At 34.3% G+C, this 18,541-nt stretch overlaps 1 protein-coding gene and 1 pseudogene across 1 annotated transcript; both read left to right on the forward strand.

Moving 5' to 3' along the window:
• The first annotated feature begins 1,573 nt into the window (after nucleotides 1-1,573).
• Nucleotides 1,574-2,138, forward strand: LOC109121246 (secreted RxLR effector protein 161-like). Its single transcript, XM_019215916.1, has 2 exons — nucleotides 1,574-2,053; nucleotides 2,112-2,138. The coding sequence occupies exons 1-2, from the start codon at nucleotides 1,574-1,576 to the stop codon at nucleotides 2,136-2,138; spliced, it is 507 nt and encodes a 168-aa protein (XP_019071461.1).
• A 2,656-nt stretch (nucleotides 2,139-4,794) lies between these two features.
• LOC101259001 (large ribosomal subunit protein bL28m-like) lies at nucleotides 4,795-9,367 on the forward strand (annotated as a pseudogene).
• Nucleotides 9,368-18,541: the final 9,174 nt, after the last annotated feature.

Here is an 18,541-nt window from a genome sequence, read left to right on the forward strand (position 1 = left end):
GAAAACATAGACACATCTTGGAAACGGCTAGAGCAATCAGATTCCAAGGACATATACCAATTAAATTCTGGGGAGAGTGCATATCAACAGTTGTGCACATTATCAATAGAATGCCTTTGTCTGTTTTGCATAATGTATCTCCTTTTGATGTGCTATTTGGAAAACAACCTAATATATCATACATGAGAATCATAGGGTGTCTATGTTATGCTACAAATACACAAAAGATAGATAAGTTTGGTCCAAGGGAAACTAAATTTGTCTTGATGGGATATGGAACTACGCAAAAAGGCTACAAATTGTATGATCTTGAACATCATATTTTTTTCATTAGTCGAGATGTGATCTTTACTGAAAATATTTTTCCTTTTCAGTCTCACTCTACAGATTTTTTGCATGATACTGGTACTATTCGTTCAAGTCATATAAATGATGACCTAGAATTGGAGTCTGCACCTTCATCTATGGAAGATAGCCAAGCAGAAGTTTCTACGAATGCCAATGACATTGAAGATTACATAGTTCTTTTGCCTACAACAGAGATTGCTCCCCATCGTAATATGCCAGGAGGAGGAGGAACTCACATGGATCATCATGTTAGGAGGTCCAGCAGATCAAGCAAGGCTCCATTATGGCAGCAAGATTTTGTCCTAACAAAAACAGGGAAATCTAAACAGTCAAATTGCTTGTACTCTATCTCAGATAACACTGATTATAGCGGTCTCTCAATTTCATATGGATGTTATATTGTCAACTCTTCAATGGACAAAGAACCAAGTACTTATCATCAGGCTATGAAAGATGAAAGGTGGGTTCAAGCTATGAAGGAGGAGATTAAGGCACTTGAAGATAATAAGACATGTGAACTTGTTGAATTACCTATTGGTAAAAAGGCCATTGGTTGCAAATGGGTGTATAAGATCAAGTACAAAGATGATAGACAAGTTGAGAGGTTTAAGGCTAGATTGGTAGATAAGGGTTATAATCAAAAAGAAGGATTAGATTACCATGAAACTTTCTCACCTGTTGTTAAAATGGTGACAGTAAGAACAGTGTTATCTGTAGCAGCAGCAAAAGGATGGAATGTTCAACAAATTGATATTTATAATGCTTTTATACAAAGAGATCTGATGGAAGAAGTATATATGCAATTACCTCAGGGATTCCAATCTGATGAGAAAAGGAAAGGTCAAGGTTTGGTATGCAAACTGATTAAATCACTTTACGGGCTTAAGCAAGCCTCAAGACAATGGAATGTTAAGCTGATGAATGCCTTGATTGAAGCAGGTTTCCAACAAAGTCATCTTGATTATTCCCTCATGACCAAGAAAGTTGGAAATGACATTGTAGTTGTTCTTATATACATGGATGACCTGCTTGTGACAGGAAGCAGTTGTCAAATGATAGAAGAGACCAAGCAGGTTCTAAAGGATTATTTTAGAATAAAATATCTAGGAGATCTTAGATTTTTTCTAGGTATTGAATATTCTGAAATTCTGAAGGAATATTGATGCACCAAAGGAAATATGCATTAGAATTGATTTCAGATTTGGGGTTAGGGAGTTCTAAACCTATGTCTACACCTGTAGAATCAAATCTGAAACTTACTACACTTGAGTTTGATGATTTATTTGGAGATGAATCTGATTCACTTTTATTAGATCCTGGTGAATATCAGAGATTAGTTGGGAGATTATATCTTATTCTCACCAGGCCAGATTTATCTTATGCAGTTCAAAGTCTCAGCCAATTCATGCAGGCTCCTAAAGTTTCTCATATGAATGCTGCCATTAGAGTAGTGAAATATGTTAAGCAATCACCTGGATTTGGGATATTATTGACAACACAATCCACAGAGTCTCTTCAGGCATATTGTGATGCTGATTGGGGATCATGTATTAATTCTAGAAGATCAATTACTGGTTACCTAATCAAGTATGGAGATTCTCCAATATATTGGAAATCCAAGAAGCAGTCTACTATTTCCAAAAGCTCTGCTGAAGCAGAGTATAGGAGTCTGCCTCCACTGTTGCAGAGATTGCTTGGATTATTGGTTTGTTCAAAACACTAGATGTACCATTGGTGTTACCTGTTTCATTGCATTGTGATAGCAAAGCAGCTATTCAGATTGCTGCTAATCATGTGTTCCATGAGAGAAGAAAACATATCGACATTGACTGTCCTTTTATTAGAGAAAAGGTGTCAAAAGGTCTTGTGGTCTTACACTACTTATGCTCATCTGAACAGCCAGTTGATATTCTAACTAAAAGTCTAAGTAAACATCAACATTTTCATCTTATTTCCAATCTAGGAATAAAGAACATCTTCATATCTTCTAGCTTGAAGGGGGCTATTAGAGATTATAACAAAGAGATTGTAAATAATTAACTTGATTAGTTTACATGTGATAGTTAATTTATAGTTAGTTAAGTTGATATGATAGTTAGTTAGGATACTGAGAAGATTCTAGAAGATGGTTTTCTTGTAAATAAGTCACTTAGTACATGTATATATATGTAGAGAGTAATACAATGTAGGGGTACTTGATTGATATGAAATTGAAATTCATTCTTCTTCTATAATTCAATTCTGATTGTGTGATTGGATTCAGTTTTTATCATATATGTTGTGTGAGAACTCTTAAGTTTTTTATGTATGCTAGTGACATTTGTTGAGAATATTTCTGTAAATAATATTGATAGAGATAAACTCATTTCTTATTTCTATCTATGTTGCCAAAGTTTTTATTGTCTCACCCGTGAGAGCTATTATGATATGCTGATTCCAATATCTTTTACTATTACGAGAGCAGTTAGAGAATTTTGAGTTAGAGGTGTCTGTAAATGAAGCTGAGTATTTCTATTTTTGTTTTAAGTTATGTTTGCAGATATTAGTAGAGTTGCATACCAAGCATTTAAATTTCAATTTTTTCTTTAAAGATATTGATGCGACAAGAACCTGAGAACTTGCTTTAGCTAATGATCCATTCAAATGGATAATTCAAACATGTGTATTGAACTTCTTAATTGCATTATTGATTAAAAATAAATTTTCGAATGTTTGGTTACATACCGTTAAATGGTTAATGGCACACTTGAAAGATAGCCCAGAAAGTCCAGAAATGGGCTATTAATGTGAGAATTTCAAGAGTGACACATGAACTACGAAAAATCTAACTTCATTTGTGCCTTTCGGGTACGTTTTATTGACCAATGCTTGTGCAATCGGAGGTTTTAGTGTTGTATTTGGGTATGAAGTGTTGTCCAGAAACACGAATTGTAATTTACAAACAGTCAAGAAAGTGGATGACCGATGAATTTGTACACTTTTGCAATATGTTGTTTACAAATAAATAGTTTTATGATTATTTTTAGTTTCCAAATTTTATTTTCCTTCAACTTTAATTTGTACTAGTATATGGGCAAAAAATACACCCTTCAATCAAATATATTCTTAAAACAAAATTACAAATACAAAGAAAAAATATCATAATAGGAGCAAGTTTAGCATAAGGCTACCAATGAAAAATAGAAAAAATTTAAGACATTCTTTTTCCTATTTTTTTATTGATAATGCAAATTGAAACAAAGTTATAATAATAAACATTCAACTTTTGACCATAAAAAAAAATTAAAATATTTGAAAGACAAGTTAATGAAAGTGATATTCAACTATATAAATAGAGGGGCCTTGTCATACTTATGATCTTGACAAATAAGTACAAAAAACAAATACATCAAGCTTCGATATTCTAGTAATTAAAGTTTATATATTCATTCCTATAATCACATTATGCCTTGTAATCTTGATACAAGAGGAAAATCCTCTTGCCTTGAAATTTTCTTCATTTGCTTAAAGCTTCTCAAATATTCCACACACAAAAATTATATCACATATGAATCTTTAATGTTAAAAGATTTGTATTTATAGAAAAAAATATAGCTTTGGAATATGAAGATTCGCTTACAAAGTTGAAAGGTCAAGTGTTACAAAAATTAAAGAAAAATATAAATTAAGAACATAAAATTAATTTCGAAGATAAACCATATACATGTATCTATTTAAAGGGTAAAAAGTTTAAAGAAAATAAATTAAATTAGATATTTTAATTAAGAATTATTCTAAAGAAGTGTAAAAGTCATTAACATTTTTAATAAAATAATGTAATTTAATATTTAAATTAAATAGTTAAATATGTTTATAACATTTTAATTTATAATAACAGTAAAGTCGTAATTCAATTTTTAACTTTTTTGGTTCCTCTTATAATAATATATGATTTTGCCAATTTTAAGTTGTTCCTGTTTAAATTTAACCGCTAGATCAATTGTACTAATACATTAGATTTAGAGCCTGTTTGGCTCAGCTTAAAAGCTGGTCAAACTGACTTAAAAGCTGGTTTTTGACTTATTTAACTGTTTGGCAATACTCAAAATAACTTATTTTAAGTTAAAAAAACTTATTTTAAGCCAAAAGTTAAAAGTTGGGGTAGGGGTGTTTTTTTTTAGCTTATAACCTGTTTTAAGTTGACCACATTTTTATGTTTTTTCCCTTAATATTTTTATACAATCTCCAAATTACCCATATAACCCTAACATCTCTTTCTTTTATTTTTCCCTTTTCATGTTTGGCATAACAACTTCAACACTTTCATCCAAACGCATAAGTGCTTATTTTAAAAATAAACTTTCAACACTTTCAAAATATTTTTTTAAAAGCTATTTTTATTAAACCCATCCAAACGGGCCCTTAATTTGTGGACATATTACATCTAGTGCATACTATAATTTTTAACTCTCCTCTAATTTCAGCTCTTAAACCCTAAACCTCAAATTTCATCAAAATTCTTGAGAAGAAATGGCATTCAGATCCAAGGAAATGATGAAAAAGATAGTGAAGAATATAGGTGGAGAGAAGAACTTTGGCATCTGGAGTTAAACAACGGCTTGAGAAATGCGTACCAAATGCAAAAGTCGTCATGGGTCGTGCTCAGCGTGGCCTCTTCGCTGGCTACCACATTCAGTTTGGCAATCGGGTCAGTGAGAAAGGTGGAAATACGTGAGTTTCTTCTTCTTGTTTCTTCTTATTTAAAAAGCAATTTTCTGTTTCTAGGCTAAATGTGATATTTTGATAAGACTGCTCTGTAATTCTGTGATTTCAATCTATCTACTTTACATATTAATGTTAAGTTAGTTATGTTTTCACCAGTTTAGGAATCCTTCAATCGAAACCTCTGGGCAGTAACGAGGGATCCACTGAGGAGACAGAGGGATTTCAGTAGTTGTTGTTTTATAGATTTCAATGACATTGTATTAGATGCTACTCTTTCAACATAGTGGGCTGAATAGTTTTCATCTAAAATGTACAATTTTGTAAGTTTGTGGTGAACTGGCAGTTGGGATTGATTTCTGTAAAATATAGAAGCTGCTTAGGGCTGTTTCAACATGGATAGTATGAGGAGATAAAAAGTTAATCACTCAAAAGAAAGTAGCTAACTAACAATTTTAACAGCCCGCCCTTCCCAGTCCCCACCTTTTCCTTTGGTTTGTCTCATACGACAAGCATATCAATTATAGCTTATCAGCTTCTACAGTGAGGACAGAAGAACATCCTCCATATAGAAATGAGATAACCATAAATGCGACGAAGCTATGATTCAAAAGATGGAAACTCAGAGGCAGCTCCCATGTTCGATGGAATTCCTAATGGAGTTTTGTAGGACAATTCTTCAGTTACACCAGCAAGCCCAAAACGCTAATGGGACAAATTCAGAAGACATTGTTGATGACATGGTCAATGCGGACAACTCCCACAACAGCAGTGTCTCCATTCTCACTATGAGACCTTGCAAACCAAAGTGATTGTTGCGTCATTTGACAAACTGTTGGTAATTCACCCATTACTTCCTTAGTGGTTTCAACTGGTTACAATCTGATAGCAAATCCATCGATTGATTCTAAACATGAGGATGAGGGAAATACAGGAAACACTGTAGCTCAGGTTGTTGGCATTTCTCCTTTAAAAGATGAATCTGGTTATCCGGTTGTTCTTGCTAGCCAAGGGTATTTCGTGTTGAATGTGTTTTGGAGATTGGTGAAAATGGAATTTTCATTTGATGGCGCCTTATGCTCCACTTATTTCCATAGTTGCATATTTCACTTAGCGAATTTTGTTTGGGTAACCAAAATAGAGTATCACTGCCTTGGCTTTCGATTACAGAAATGCAATTGGGTTGATACTGGACAATAGCGCATTCTTTCGGGATTTTTTTTGTCTTATTTATGTGATTACAAGAGCTGCAATGTTCTGGATTTTCCTCTTGGTGGTGTCACTTGTTTGGTTCAGATAATGGGATCAGGGGCGATTTCTTTTAAGGGCTTTGCAACCCTCTACATCTGTTGTGCAGAGTGACGGGTAGATAGTGGTGAATTGATTGGCAAAGAGTTAACTATGGGAAGATGTTTTTTGCAGCTCTATATCTTGATAAACTCTTTTTGGAGAATAAGATTGCCATTCCTCCTACTGGGAGATTCAACAATCAGTATAATTGAGTCAATTTTCCTTTCATCCTGGAGCTAATTTCTTTATGGTACCCATTCCTGCAACTACATCGAATCTTTGTGTATGGGATCCTGGAATAAGTTTCGAGGCCATGACTGTTTAAGGTTATCCAGTGAAAGCGGAGGCAGTAAAATTTCAGTCTGGAATACTGAACTCCCCCCTTAAGTGTCGTGTTTTACTTGGACAGCCTTCAAAGAAGAATGCCTCGCTCTATACAACCTTATGAGAAGAAGATTTCAACTGGTCAATAGGTGTTACATATGTCAGTCAACTTCAGAAAGCATCAACAACCTTAGGCTTCAAATGCCCTTTTGCAACATACGTTTGTAACATGTTTCTAGCACTTTTTGGTAGAAGTTGGTCCATGCCCTTCAATATTAGAGATGCCTACACTAGTTTGGAGGTCTATAGAGGTTAGAAAATCCATCAGAAAAATCTGGATCATGACCCCAGCTTGTATTTTTTTGGGCTATTTGGAATGAAAGAAACAGGAGATATTTCGATGGAGTTTTAACTCCAATTTGTAAGCTTAAGGTTAGTTGTGTGGATAACCTTTTTAGCTGGACCAACTTTTTCCTTGTACATAGCTTAGATCACTACCTGGATTTTGTCAGCTCCTTAGCTCTATAATTGTTCTTGCTGAGCAGACAGAGCCCCCCCTCCCCCCCCCCCCCCCTTAAAAAAAAATTAATATTTCTATCCTGAAATTGGATTTGTTACATGTGATTTGTAATGATACAGAAATGGAAGAGCTTAGAAGGTGTTGAGAATAAAGTATTTTGTACTCCTTTTTCCTTTTCTGTCCTCCCTTTTTTATAGGGAGAGGGGTGGATTAATATTTGTGTCATCTCCTAATATTCCAAGTTTTGTAGACAATTACATGAACTTGTTGGATAGAAGTGCATTCTGTGCTGCTGACTTTATACCTGTTGCTTATATGCTTATCCATCTTTGGCACAGAAATAGAAGTCTTTAAGGGTTAACTGATGGAAAATGGTTTTCACCAAAACATAAACTGCTCATATTATGCAACCTGTGGCATTTTTATGTGTTTTATGCAAACACGTTATGTCTGCTTCTGGAGTCACTGGAACATGCATTACATTGGTGGGACTGTAGTGAGTACAACTGTTGATCATGTTCCACCTGTCAGATATAACAACTACAGTGAATGGTTCTCTCAGTCAAGGTTCTTTTATGTGCTTTGTTACGAGGTTTTCTGATCACTGACACGAGAAAATCTTTTTAACTTGCCTAGCACATTGACCTCCCTCTCTTACATGTGTGATTGGTTCCACTTAGGATCATATAGGGGTTTACATAAGAGAATATCTAAAGGATACATCTTCCTTCCATTGCCCCCTTACATAAGAGAATATCAAAAGGATACATCGTCCTTCCATTGCCCCCTGTAGATGAGACCAAAATTGTATCCCTAAGGCCATGCCATTATGTTAGGTCTCAAAAGGACTATAGTATAATTGAAACGCTATGCTTGTCATTCCGAGTTGAATGTCAGTGAAACACTTAGCTTGTATGGGTGTGCTGTTCAAGTAAAAAAAAAGGTCATAGCGATACAGAGGTTAAGGTCAGAAAAACAACTGACCTCTAGAAGTTAACTGCTTGAGTACTTATTGGCTGTTTCAGTAGACGGTAGCTTATGCTTATTTGGTATTTGCCTTGCAGTGATTATTCAATCCTGGATCCGTGCATATCTTTGATGTTAGTCTCTTTGTGGATTTGAGTTTTGTTTGCCTGTCATTAGACGGTTGATTAGACAGGTTCAACTTTCTACTTTTGACTTTTATGTTGATTTGCTTAAGAGTAGAATATATTTAAAGGAATACTATTTACAACATCCCTTGACCTTCATCATCAGTTTAGTTCTGATCTTATGTGGTGAATCATAATAAGCTGCTATCTTTTACTTCCCCCAAATATAAAACTGTGATTGTTAATATGAACAGGTCGAGGAGGACTTGGAAGCCTAATGTGCAAGAGAAACGGCTTTTCAGCTATATCCTAGATCGTCAGATACGAGTGAAGGTTACTACTTATGCCCTGCGATGTATTGACAAGGCAGGTGGTATTGATGAGTACCTGCTGAAGAAACCTTACCATGAGATGGAAACTGAATTAGGCTCTTCTGGAAGGCTAAGATTGAGAAGTTGTACGAGGAGCTCGGGAAATGGAGGTAGTTTTCTTTACACCCCCAGAAGAAACAAAACTTGAAGAACAATTTAAGGAAGTGAAGTTGGAAGAACGAGCAGCTCATAGGGAAGCAAGAAGGAAGATGTATGGTTGGTCACCAAAATCCGAGCTAAAAGCAGATTATGAAGGAACTGACGGAGAAGGAAGCTTACCAACTGAATTCCATGAAGGGATGGTCGCCAATGCTTGAAAGAAATTGACAAAATGTTGGTTTCTGAGGTGCTTCCTGATATTGAAGGGCTTCTTTTGTTGGTCCTAGTGTTTTAGGAACTAGTTAACGCAGGATTAGTTATCCCGGGGTTAGCTGTCCTGGAATAACTTATCCCACCATATAAATAGGATAACTTATCCCATCACTATAATATAAATGTGGAATAAGTTTAACCAAACATGGCAACCAAACAAGATACAAAAAATTTATCCCATCACTATTTGTTTTTATCCCTCATACCGAACGACCCCTAGTGTCTACAGTACCATGAATTTTGGCTGCATCTAGTTTAGTGTAAAACTTTTCTGCCTTGATAGCAAGCCTAGTAACGTAAGGCGCTGTTTGGATATATAATAACGAGAAATTCTACAGTTAACACAATACTATGTAGTTGGCTTTGTTAAACTAATCATCTTTGCAAGTTCATACAATACTCCACTTTCAAGTGTAATGCTCATCTGCTTGCCACATTATTTGATAACGATAAATTGTTTGAGGGATAGAGAAGAAATAATTTCAATACTCCACGTTATAATTCATGTACTTTTGGAGAGGAATATGATGAGAAGTTCATTGCATATCATGGTTGAAGTAAACTGAAATGATTGTTGTAATTGTTTAAGGAATTGCATTACATTCTCCCTTTGAGTTCATACTTCAACAACAGCACGGAACCTAGTGTAATCCCACAAGGGGGGCTTGGAGAGAGTAAAATATATGAAATACCTTTAAGGGAAAGATATGTTGTTTCTGATCGATTCTCGATAACCTTCCTCTTGTACCCTGACTTGAAACCAACAATGTCAATGAAACAAACTCACATAGATGGAGTTCTTACTTTGATTCTAACTTTGCAAGATTTGATCTTCTTTATCGGGAAAAAGGACATACATACATACATACATACATATATATATATATTCGAATTATCGTAAATGCTACGCAGATATCTTTTGTCGTACTTCGGGATATAGATGCCCATGCCATTCAAAACTAGAGCATATATGCCCTTCCCTCTAACGAAAGACTAAATAGGACACGTGATGCAACCTGATTCGTCGATTCGATATTTAGTAAATGTCGGATTGGCGGATAAGATTATGGCCTGTGTATGTCCATTAGTATAAAGGGTATATATATATATTTTTTTTTGAATTATCGTAAATGCTATGCAGATATCTTTTGTCGTACTTCGGGATATAGATGCCCATGCCATTCAAAATTAGAGCATATATGCCCTTCCCTCTAACGGAAGAATAAATAGGACACGTGGTGCAACCTGATTCGTCGATCCGATGTTTAGTAAATGTCGGGTTGGCGGATAAGATTATGACACGTGTATGTCCGTTAGTATAAAGGGTATATACGCTCTAATTTTTTGACGATAGGGACACTAATGTCCCAAAAGTATGACGGAGGTATCTGCATAACATTTACGATAGTTCCCTGCTCTCCAATTTATTGTATTGCAGAAAACTAAGGATAAGAGTTTTAACACTGTGTTTTTTCTTTATAAAAATTATAAAAATAGAAGGTAGGAAAATGAATTTAAGAAAAAATAATAAATTATAGTAATGATAAAGAGAGATGAAAAGTAATAAATTATAGTAAGGATGAAGGGAGATAAATAAAGTATTTCAATATTAATATTATTTTTTCATATTTCATAAGTTAAATAAAATAAAATTAAAAAACTGACAAAAAAGGTAAGCTGGGCAAAAGAGAAATGTGATATACATCTCTATTTATCTATCTATCTATCTTTGTGTACTGATACGCTCAAATTTACTTCTCAAATAAGAAGTAAAGGGGTCGTATCAAGTAAAGAATATAACTAATGAGGTTGGAATCGATCTCACGAGGAAAATAGTTCAGATTTAACTTAATTCTATTATTACTATTTTTTAGTCAACTATTTCCTTAGAAAACAAAAGGAAAAAAAAGGGGGGGGGGGTTTATTTCTAAATTAATGAAAATAATTAACTAAATTAAAGTAAACAACTAACAGATTCAAATCTCGGAGCTTAATCAATTAATAAAAGTAACTAGGCTTAAGTGTTCTCCACAGGTTCCTAACTTGATAATTTTAACTATAACAATTCTTTCTTAGTATCTTGCATGTAAAGTGATAAGTTATGTATCTCTAAATCCTTGGTCCAGCATCTAGAGAATTTCACTCCGCACCTTGATCCGGCTACGTGTGTTGCTATACTAACCCTTACCTTTACCTCATATTAAGCATTGTATTTGATATTTGACTAAGTTATTACCTTGTACCAACCGACACTAGCCAATTAGATAGTGTACACTAAATCTATGTTGATAATTCTTTTCCTATTATCTATCTCCTTGGTCCGGCAAGTAGCATTAAGGCGAGTTCTAACGTTAGCCATCCATTAAAAAGACTTCTAAACGAAAGAATTATCAATACATGCAAGACACTATTCTAGAATTGCTATTTTAGTTAGATTTTACCTCATTATTCAGCCATGGTTCCCACAACCCTAGTTATGATGTTTAGTTACCCATGGTCATAATCACACAATTCATATATTTAATATAAGAATTCATGCACTTACTTTAATGAGAAAGAATAAAATCCAGAAATTTTACTTGATTAATCAACAAAAGCACCAACAATCAATTCCAGAAAAAGTGTATTAAATTACTGAAATTAATTCTTCAATACTTGAACAAGAGAACTAAAAATTATTGAAAAGTCTAAACCCAAAAATGAGGTTTTTCAAACTATTTATAATAAAAATAAAAACCTAATAAAAGAAGGATTCTAATTACTGAAAATCTGTCAAACACGTCTGAGTTGATGGACCTCGTGACGGACTGTAGTGGTCACGGCGGGATGTCATGACCTCCGTCATCCCATACTTCATAAATTCTTCTGCTGCTTTCTTCATTACCTTCAACGAACAGGTATGATAGACCGTTCCAAGCACGACGGTCCGTCGAGGGTCTACATTCCATAATACATTAACTTCTTGGAATTTGGGTACTGGAATACTCTCTGATCATTACGATGAACCAGCAGGACGGACCGTCGTGGCTATGACGGTCCGTCATGGACTTCCGTAATCACACACTAGGTCAGACTTCCCCATTTTCCTTCAGCAGCTTCTCTCCTCACTACGATGCCACCTACGGACTGCCATAGACTCGACGAACCGTCATAAGCTCCGTAGGTGGTCTCTTCTGCATTTCTCGCTCAAAAACTTCCGCGTTCATCTTTGGACAGATTTCCTGCAAAAAAGGAGAAACTTACATAAAAATCAATACAAAAAGGCTTTTGGACACAGACTAAACTTAAGGAAAAAACATTTAAAATATCGTGAAACCATGGTACATCATGTACTACCTTAAAAGCATGAACTCCCAAACATGAATGGTGAATTACAAGAATATACTCAATTAAAAATACTCAATTTATTATATTTATTAACTTATTTATGTTAAAAGTAGATCCCTTTTCACATTAAAGAATTGTGATTTTTTCAAATTTTTTCGACTTTTTTGATGGTGTGACATTTTCGATGAGTGTGACTTTTTCGAAGGGTTGTGATTTTTCCGAAGGATTTTGACTTTTCCAAAGGGTTGTACCTTTTACGATGAGTTGTGACTTCTCCAAAGCATTGTGACTTTTTCTAAAGGTTGTAACTTTTTTGATTAGACACATTAACACCTATTCATACTACTATTTGATAGATATAAATAGAGTAGTTTATTCTCACTTTGAAACAACAATTTTTTTTTGTTGTTGTGCCCACTCTTCTTCTTCTTATAAAAAATCAAGGGTTATTTGCAACAGTTGATTAAGTTCAAAATTCAACGAAATTCAAGATACCTCATAAAAAGAGTTGGTGAAGAAATTGTAGTAAATCGTGAATCATTTCACTCTCATATTTTTTCTTTTGATTTTCATGAGTTAACAGTGACAAAAAATTGTGTGAAAGACTAATATGAAAACAATCAGGTGTTTTGGCTGAGATCTTTGTTTTTTTTTTTAATTTTTTATTCTTTTACCCTAAAAAAAAGTTCCTTTCTAATTTTGCGTAAACAATGGGCATCAACGCCCTCTGTTGAATTATTAATTTTGACATTCAATCCACTATTTTTAAAAATTGATTTTCACTTTTACTTATAATATGATGATATAATCATCATATCAAATTTTTAATATATATTTAAGAAAAATTGAACGGAGAAAGTAAAGTGTTGGTGGCAAGATATTTTGATCAAATGAAACAGCATATTGATATAGCATGAACATATATTCCTTCTTCATTGACTATGCATTTTTCCGTATATTTTTTTTATTTTTCTTATATATACTAAGTATGAGTACAAAAAAATATTTAAGTATGAGTTTCCTGTTATTTTCTATTCATTTTAATTTGAGAAATTATTGTGTCACAAGATGCACTCCTTGCTAGCTATATAAAAATAGATAAGAAAATAGTGATTGGTCATAAAATAATATTAAAGATTTTATAAATAACACTTAAAATTTGATTCATCAATTAATTTTTATATCATGATACAACTTCTATAAGATATTAGATACTTTCATTAGACAACAACTATATGATATGCATGCAGTAAAAAAGGAGAATACTACAATTCTATAAAAATAAGGTAGAAACTTAAACAAATGAAATGTTTTTCAACAAAAGTTATGTTGTTTATATATTGCCTCACTATGAATCTATGATACTCTTACTTAAGTATTAATTCAGTACTTATATATAGTAAAATATATATTATGCATAAAAATAACATATTGAAATATTTATGGTAATCCTTATTAGTATCATGCATATACTAAATTTATGTATGAATATTTAAGAGAAAAATCGTACTTAACTGGTGTCTATCATTTATGTTAATAACCTCATCACGAAAGACTATTGGTAACATTTTTTGTATGAATTTTTTTAAAAATTTTGTCGATTAGATTTGTTTATAATATTGACTTCAGTAAAATTAATAATTCTAAAGAAATGCCACTTTCTCGCCACATTTAAACTTTAATTTATTTTGATCTCATAATACAAATTACTCAATATCTACTAATAATTTCAAAGATTTTTTCCTATGTCCCATTCTTTCAATCATACATAGATCCCTACACTTATTCATTTCTTCCCTTCAGGTATCTCAAATACGCCTTCAGGAACCTCAAACATGCCATTTTCACACACACACACACACACACACACACATACACACACACACACACACACACACCACACACACACACACACACACACAGGTACACGCGCACGCGCGCGCGCACGCACACACACGCACGCACGCACGCACGCACACATTCACAATTTTCTCTCTAAATTACTTCATCATTTTCTGCTACAATGAAAATTGATAAAGAATATAGAAACAAGTTACAAAATATATTAAATTATTTGTGACTTTAGTATATAATATTTACAAGTGTTTTGATTCTCGTGAAACTCGATTGATTACTTAATCACACAGATGCCACGATCCATACTATCGTGGTTGACATTCACACAAACCCTCCGGTGGAAAAATCATAACTAATAACCAGCCAACCTCAACTAAGAATTTAAAGATACAAAAGCATGTTTAAATGCTAAAGGGAAAAGAAATAGAGTTACCCTAAATTCTGAAAGTCTAACAAAACAAATGCATAAATAACACCTAGAACTTGAAATTCAATATACCAAAACATCTAAGGTTTAACTATAATCCTAAACAAGAAGGAGTACAACCCTACACAAACATACAAATAACTAATTTAGAAAGACTAAGCTCGAAATGTGGACATAAGCAAAAGAGAACTCACGATAGTCCAAAAGACTAATTCACTCTTTAATTAGATGACAATCATTGATCTTCTAAACCCGCTTGAAGATGCCCGATACTCAACAAGAAAGAGCAAGTGTACTATTAATACACAAACACTGTGTACTGGTAGCATCACACGGCTATCCCACTAAGTACAACATACATATGTCATTATAACAATATAATGACATGTATACACCGAACATTTACAATATCAATATCTTTAACGAACAACGACAATCTCAAAATTCTAAAGATATACAGTTATGTCAAGTCAATGATCCTCTCATGGAACGTACATCCAAACTGTTACTATAACGATACGTGGTACTCGATCCAATGTTTATTTCGGAACATGGAAGTCGATCTCATATTTACGTCAAAACGTGGCAAACCTTCTCAATTTATACGCTGGAATGCAACAATGATCCATTCAACAAGTCACAATCACAATAACAATCATAAGTATATTCTCAAAAATCATACAATCAAGTCGTGATTCATGGTACTTATCATTCATCTATCCTCATTTAAAATCAGTGTGATCAATAATGCAACATGTGCATACATACATGTATAATGATGAAACAAGAACAAACATACATCACACAACATGAAATCACAACCATCACCTAGCTCAAACAAAACTGGAATCCCCTAAGAAACTTGATTATTCTCTTTCCAGAGGCTTTACTCTTGTTCTTGGTCTACAAACAATCATAATAACATGAAAATCAATACGCATTGTCTAATTACTCGGATTAAAGTTAACCCTATCAACCCTAGATCAAATCCATGGTCCAAATATATAAATTAGGGCTTTTCACACCATCCAAATAGTTCTAAAATCCTTCCCCAACAATAATCACCCAAGAAACTAAGTTCTACGGATCAAAAAAAGGATTCGAGAAGTGAAAACCTTATCTTTAGCCTCATGAATGGTGGAAAACAGTCAAGAAACCACCTGGGTCGTTGCTTGGCTGTCAAATTCGAAAAATGTAGAATAAAATGTTTTTGGGGTTTATTTCCAATTTAATTCGCGACGGTTCTGCCACAATAGTACTCACCTCGCTACAGCGGCCCTGCCCTAGTAGGAAAATCTCACCTTAGCGGCTTGCACGGAAACAATGAGCACATTTAAGAATTATAAGCCCCTATTTTACAATAAACCGTTATTCCATGATATTTAGAAAATACACTTTCATGCTAAGATCGATTCTGAAAGTTCTACTCACCTAAAATTCAGTTCCGTAAAGTCGTACGAATTTCTCAATGTGTTAGAGCTATATTTATATGATCAAGATCATATTTAGATAACCAAAGTTTTACAATATTTCCTTCTACCTCAATATTTCGTCCAAATTTGAACTAGGATGGAAATCTTAAATTACTCCGAAAAGTTTTGCGGCCCAAAATTTTTCCCCATTGGATTTTCTATAACGATGGGAGTCAATTTTTAGAATAGATACCAATTTACCCTTCATTTGTCCCCAAGTTATAAACTTAGGAAAAGTAGGCCAAAGAATGGAGTAGTAGCTTCATCGGCGAACAACTAGGGATACTTATCTTGCATATCCTTGTCGGTTTCCCAGGTAGCTTCCTCAACTAGACAATTTTTCCATTAAAACTTCATAAACTTAATCTCCTAGGTCCTCATATTTCGGACATCTTGATCAAGAATTGCAATTGGTTCCTCTTCACATTGGAGGTCTTTGTCTAACATAACTGAGTCCCATTTTATTATGTAATCCCCATCACCATGATATCTTTTTAGCATTAAAACATGAATACTTGATGGACTCCGATTTAGGAGGTAAAACCAATCTATAAGCCATTGGCCCTACATATTCGAGAACCTCAATGGGACCAACGTATCATAGACTTATCTTGCCCTTCTTGCCAAATTTCATCACTCCTTTCATGGGTGATATCTTAAGAAGAACATTCTCAACCATATAAAATGTCATAATTCTTACCTTATGGTCTGCATATTTCTTCTGTCTACTCTACGCTGCTAAAAGCATAGCTTGGATGCTCGTTACCTTTCTTGAGCATTCTTCACTAAATCCACCCCTAAAAATTTCACATCTCCATCCTTGGAATATCTTGATCTACTTTCCTTACCACAAAGTGCCTCAAATAATGTCATATGTATGCTGGAGTGATGACTATTATCATAGGAGAACTCACACAAAGGTAAGAACTTATCCCAATACCCTCCAAAATCAATCAAACATGCCCTAAACATGTCTTCTAACACTTGAATAATCTTCTCTGACTGGTTGTCCGTCTGTGGATGAAAAGTTGTACTAAAAGTTAGTTGTGTGCCCAGTTCCTTATGTAACTTCCTTCAAAACATGGAGGTGAACTGCGTAACACAATCTGAGATGATAGAAGGGGCACCTCATGCAACCTCACTATCTTTCTAACATAAACCTTAGCCAACTGCTGAGTATTATATTCTATTCTGATCCGAATAAAATGGGATAATTTAGTCAATATGTCAACCACTACCCAAATAAAGTCAAACATCCCCAAAGTCTTGGGAAGACCCACCATAAAATCCAATCCTATCCTTTCCCACTTCCATTCCCGAATTGGCATACTCTAGAATAACCTGCAGGCCTTTGATGCTTATATTTTACTTGTTGGGTATTTTAACCCTTAGACACAAACTCTAATATATTTATCCATGCCAGGCCACCATAAAGTTGCATTAAAACTCGGTACATCTTGGTCACACCTGTATGACTAAAAATACTGCGAACAATGTGATTTTTCAAACGATTTCTGAATCAAGTCATCAACTCGAGGAACACAAATCCTATCTTAAAATAGAGCAATCCTTCCACATCAAAAGTGATCTGTTATGTGTTACCAATCACAATCTTCTTTCTAAGATCACTCATTGTAACGCAGCGGAAACAAGTAAGTTGAACTAGAGAGTTTTAGAGCCTTTTGTAAGAGTTTTGGAGTGTGGTATGAGGATTAAAAGTTGTAAAAATGATTACCATACTTAGAATAAGGGTTTAAGGGTTATGGAGTCACAGTAATATCCCCTCCCCCCAATAAACACCAGGGGGTCGTTGAGGAGTGCCTCAAAATAGCACAAAAAGTTGTAAAAAAAATAGCACCTATGCTTGGCCACCTACTGGCCGTAGGTGGACCCACATCCTGTAGGTGGGGGTCGTGGGTCAAGGCTTTCACTGGGCTGCAAGTTGTGCCTTTGAACCAGCTCCTACGGAGGTTCAGTATGCTCCGTCACTCCACCCATGATCCGTAGATGGTGGAGTTATAGGTGGGGGAACATTTTAAGTTTTTAGTTTTGTGTTAGGGGTTTGGGGGTTAAGTTACTAGTTGATTAGGGGTTAGGGTAGGTAGGTTAGTTAGTTATTTGTTAGTTGCCTATAAATATTTAATATTCCCCTAAATGAGATCATAAAAAACCATTCATATAAGAACCCCAAGTATTCTCCAAATAATTCTCTCTCTAGAAGTGAAATGAAACTCTCCAAATAATTCTCTCTTTTCATCCATTGTTTCAAGCTTAATTAGGGATTTTAATTAAGGTATCTGAGCTTAATCATCTATGTGTTATTCCCCCTATAGACACCCCTTAGTTTTCCCCCAATTGTGAAGTCAACAACCCAATTCTAGCTATGGTTCTTCTTACATAGTGGGTAAGGTTTGGATATGATTCCAATCTAGTGGATAATA

Source organism: Solanum lycopersicum, chromosome 10 (assembly GCF_036512215.1).
Source record: "Solanum lycopersicum chromosome 10, SLM_r2.1".
Taxonomy (NCBI): Eukaryota; Viridiplantae; Streptophyta; class Magnoliopsida; order Solanales; family Solanaceae; genus Solanum; species Solanum lycopersicum.

What these genes read in the sequence shown, in the direction of transcription:
- LOC109121246 (XM_019215916.1), top strand. Translation starts at nt 1,574, where the DNA reads ATGTCTACACCTGTAGAATCAAATCTGAAACTTACTACACTTGAGTTT. An exon ending in AGAGATTGCTTGGATTATTG is followed by an intron (nt 2,054 to 2,111) that starts GTTTGTTCAAAA and finishes GCATTGTGATAG; the next exon opens with CAAAGCAGCTATTCAGATTG.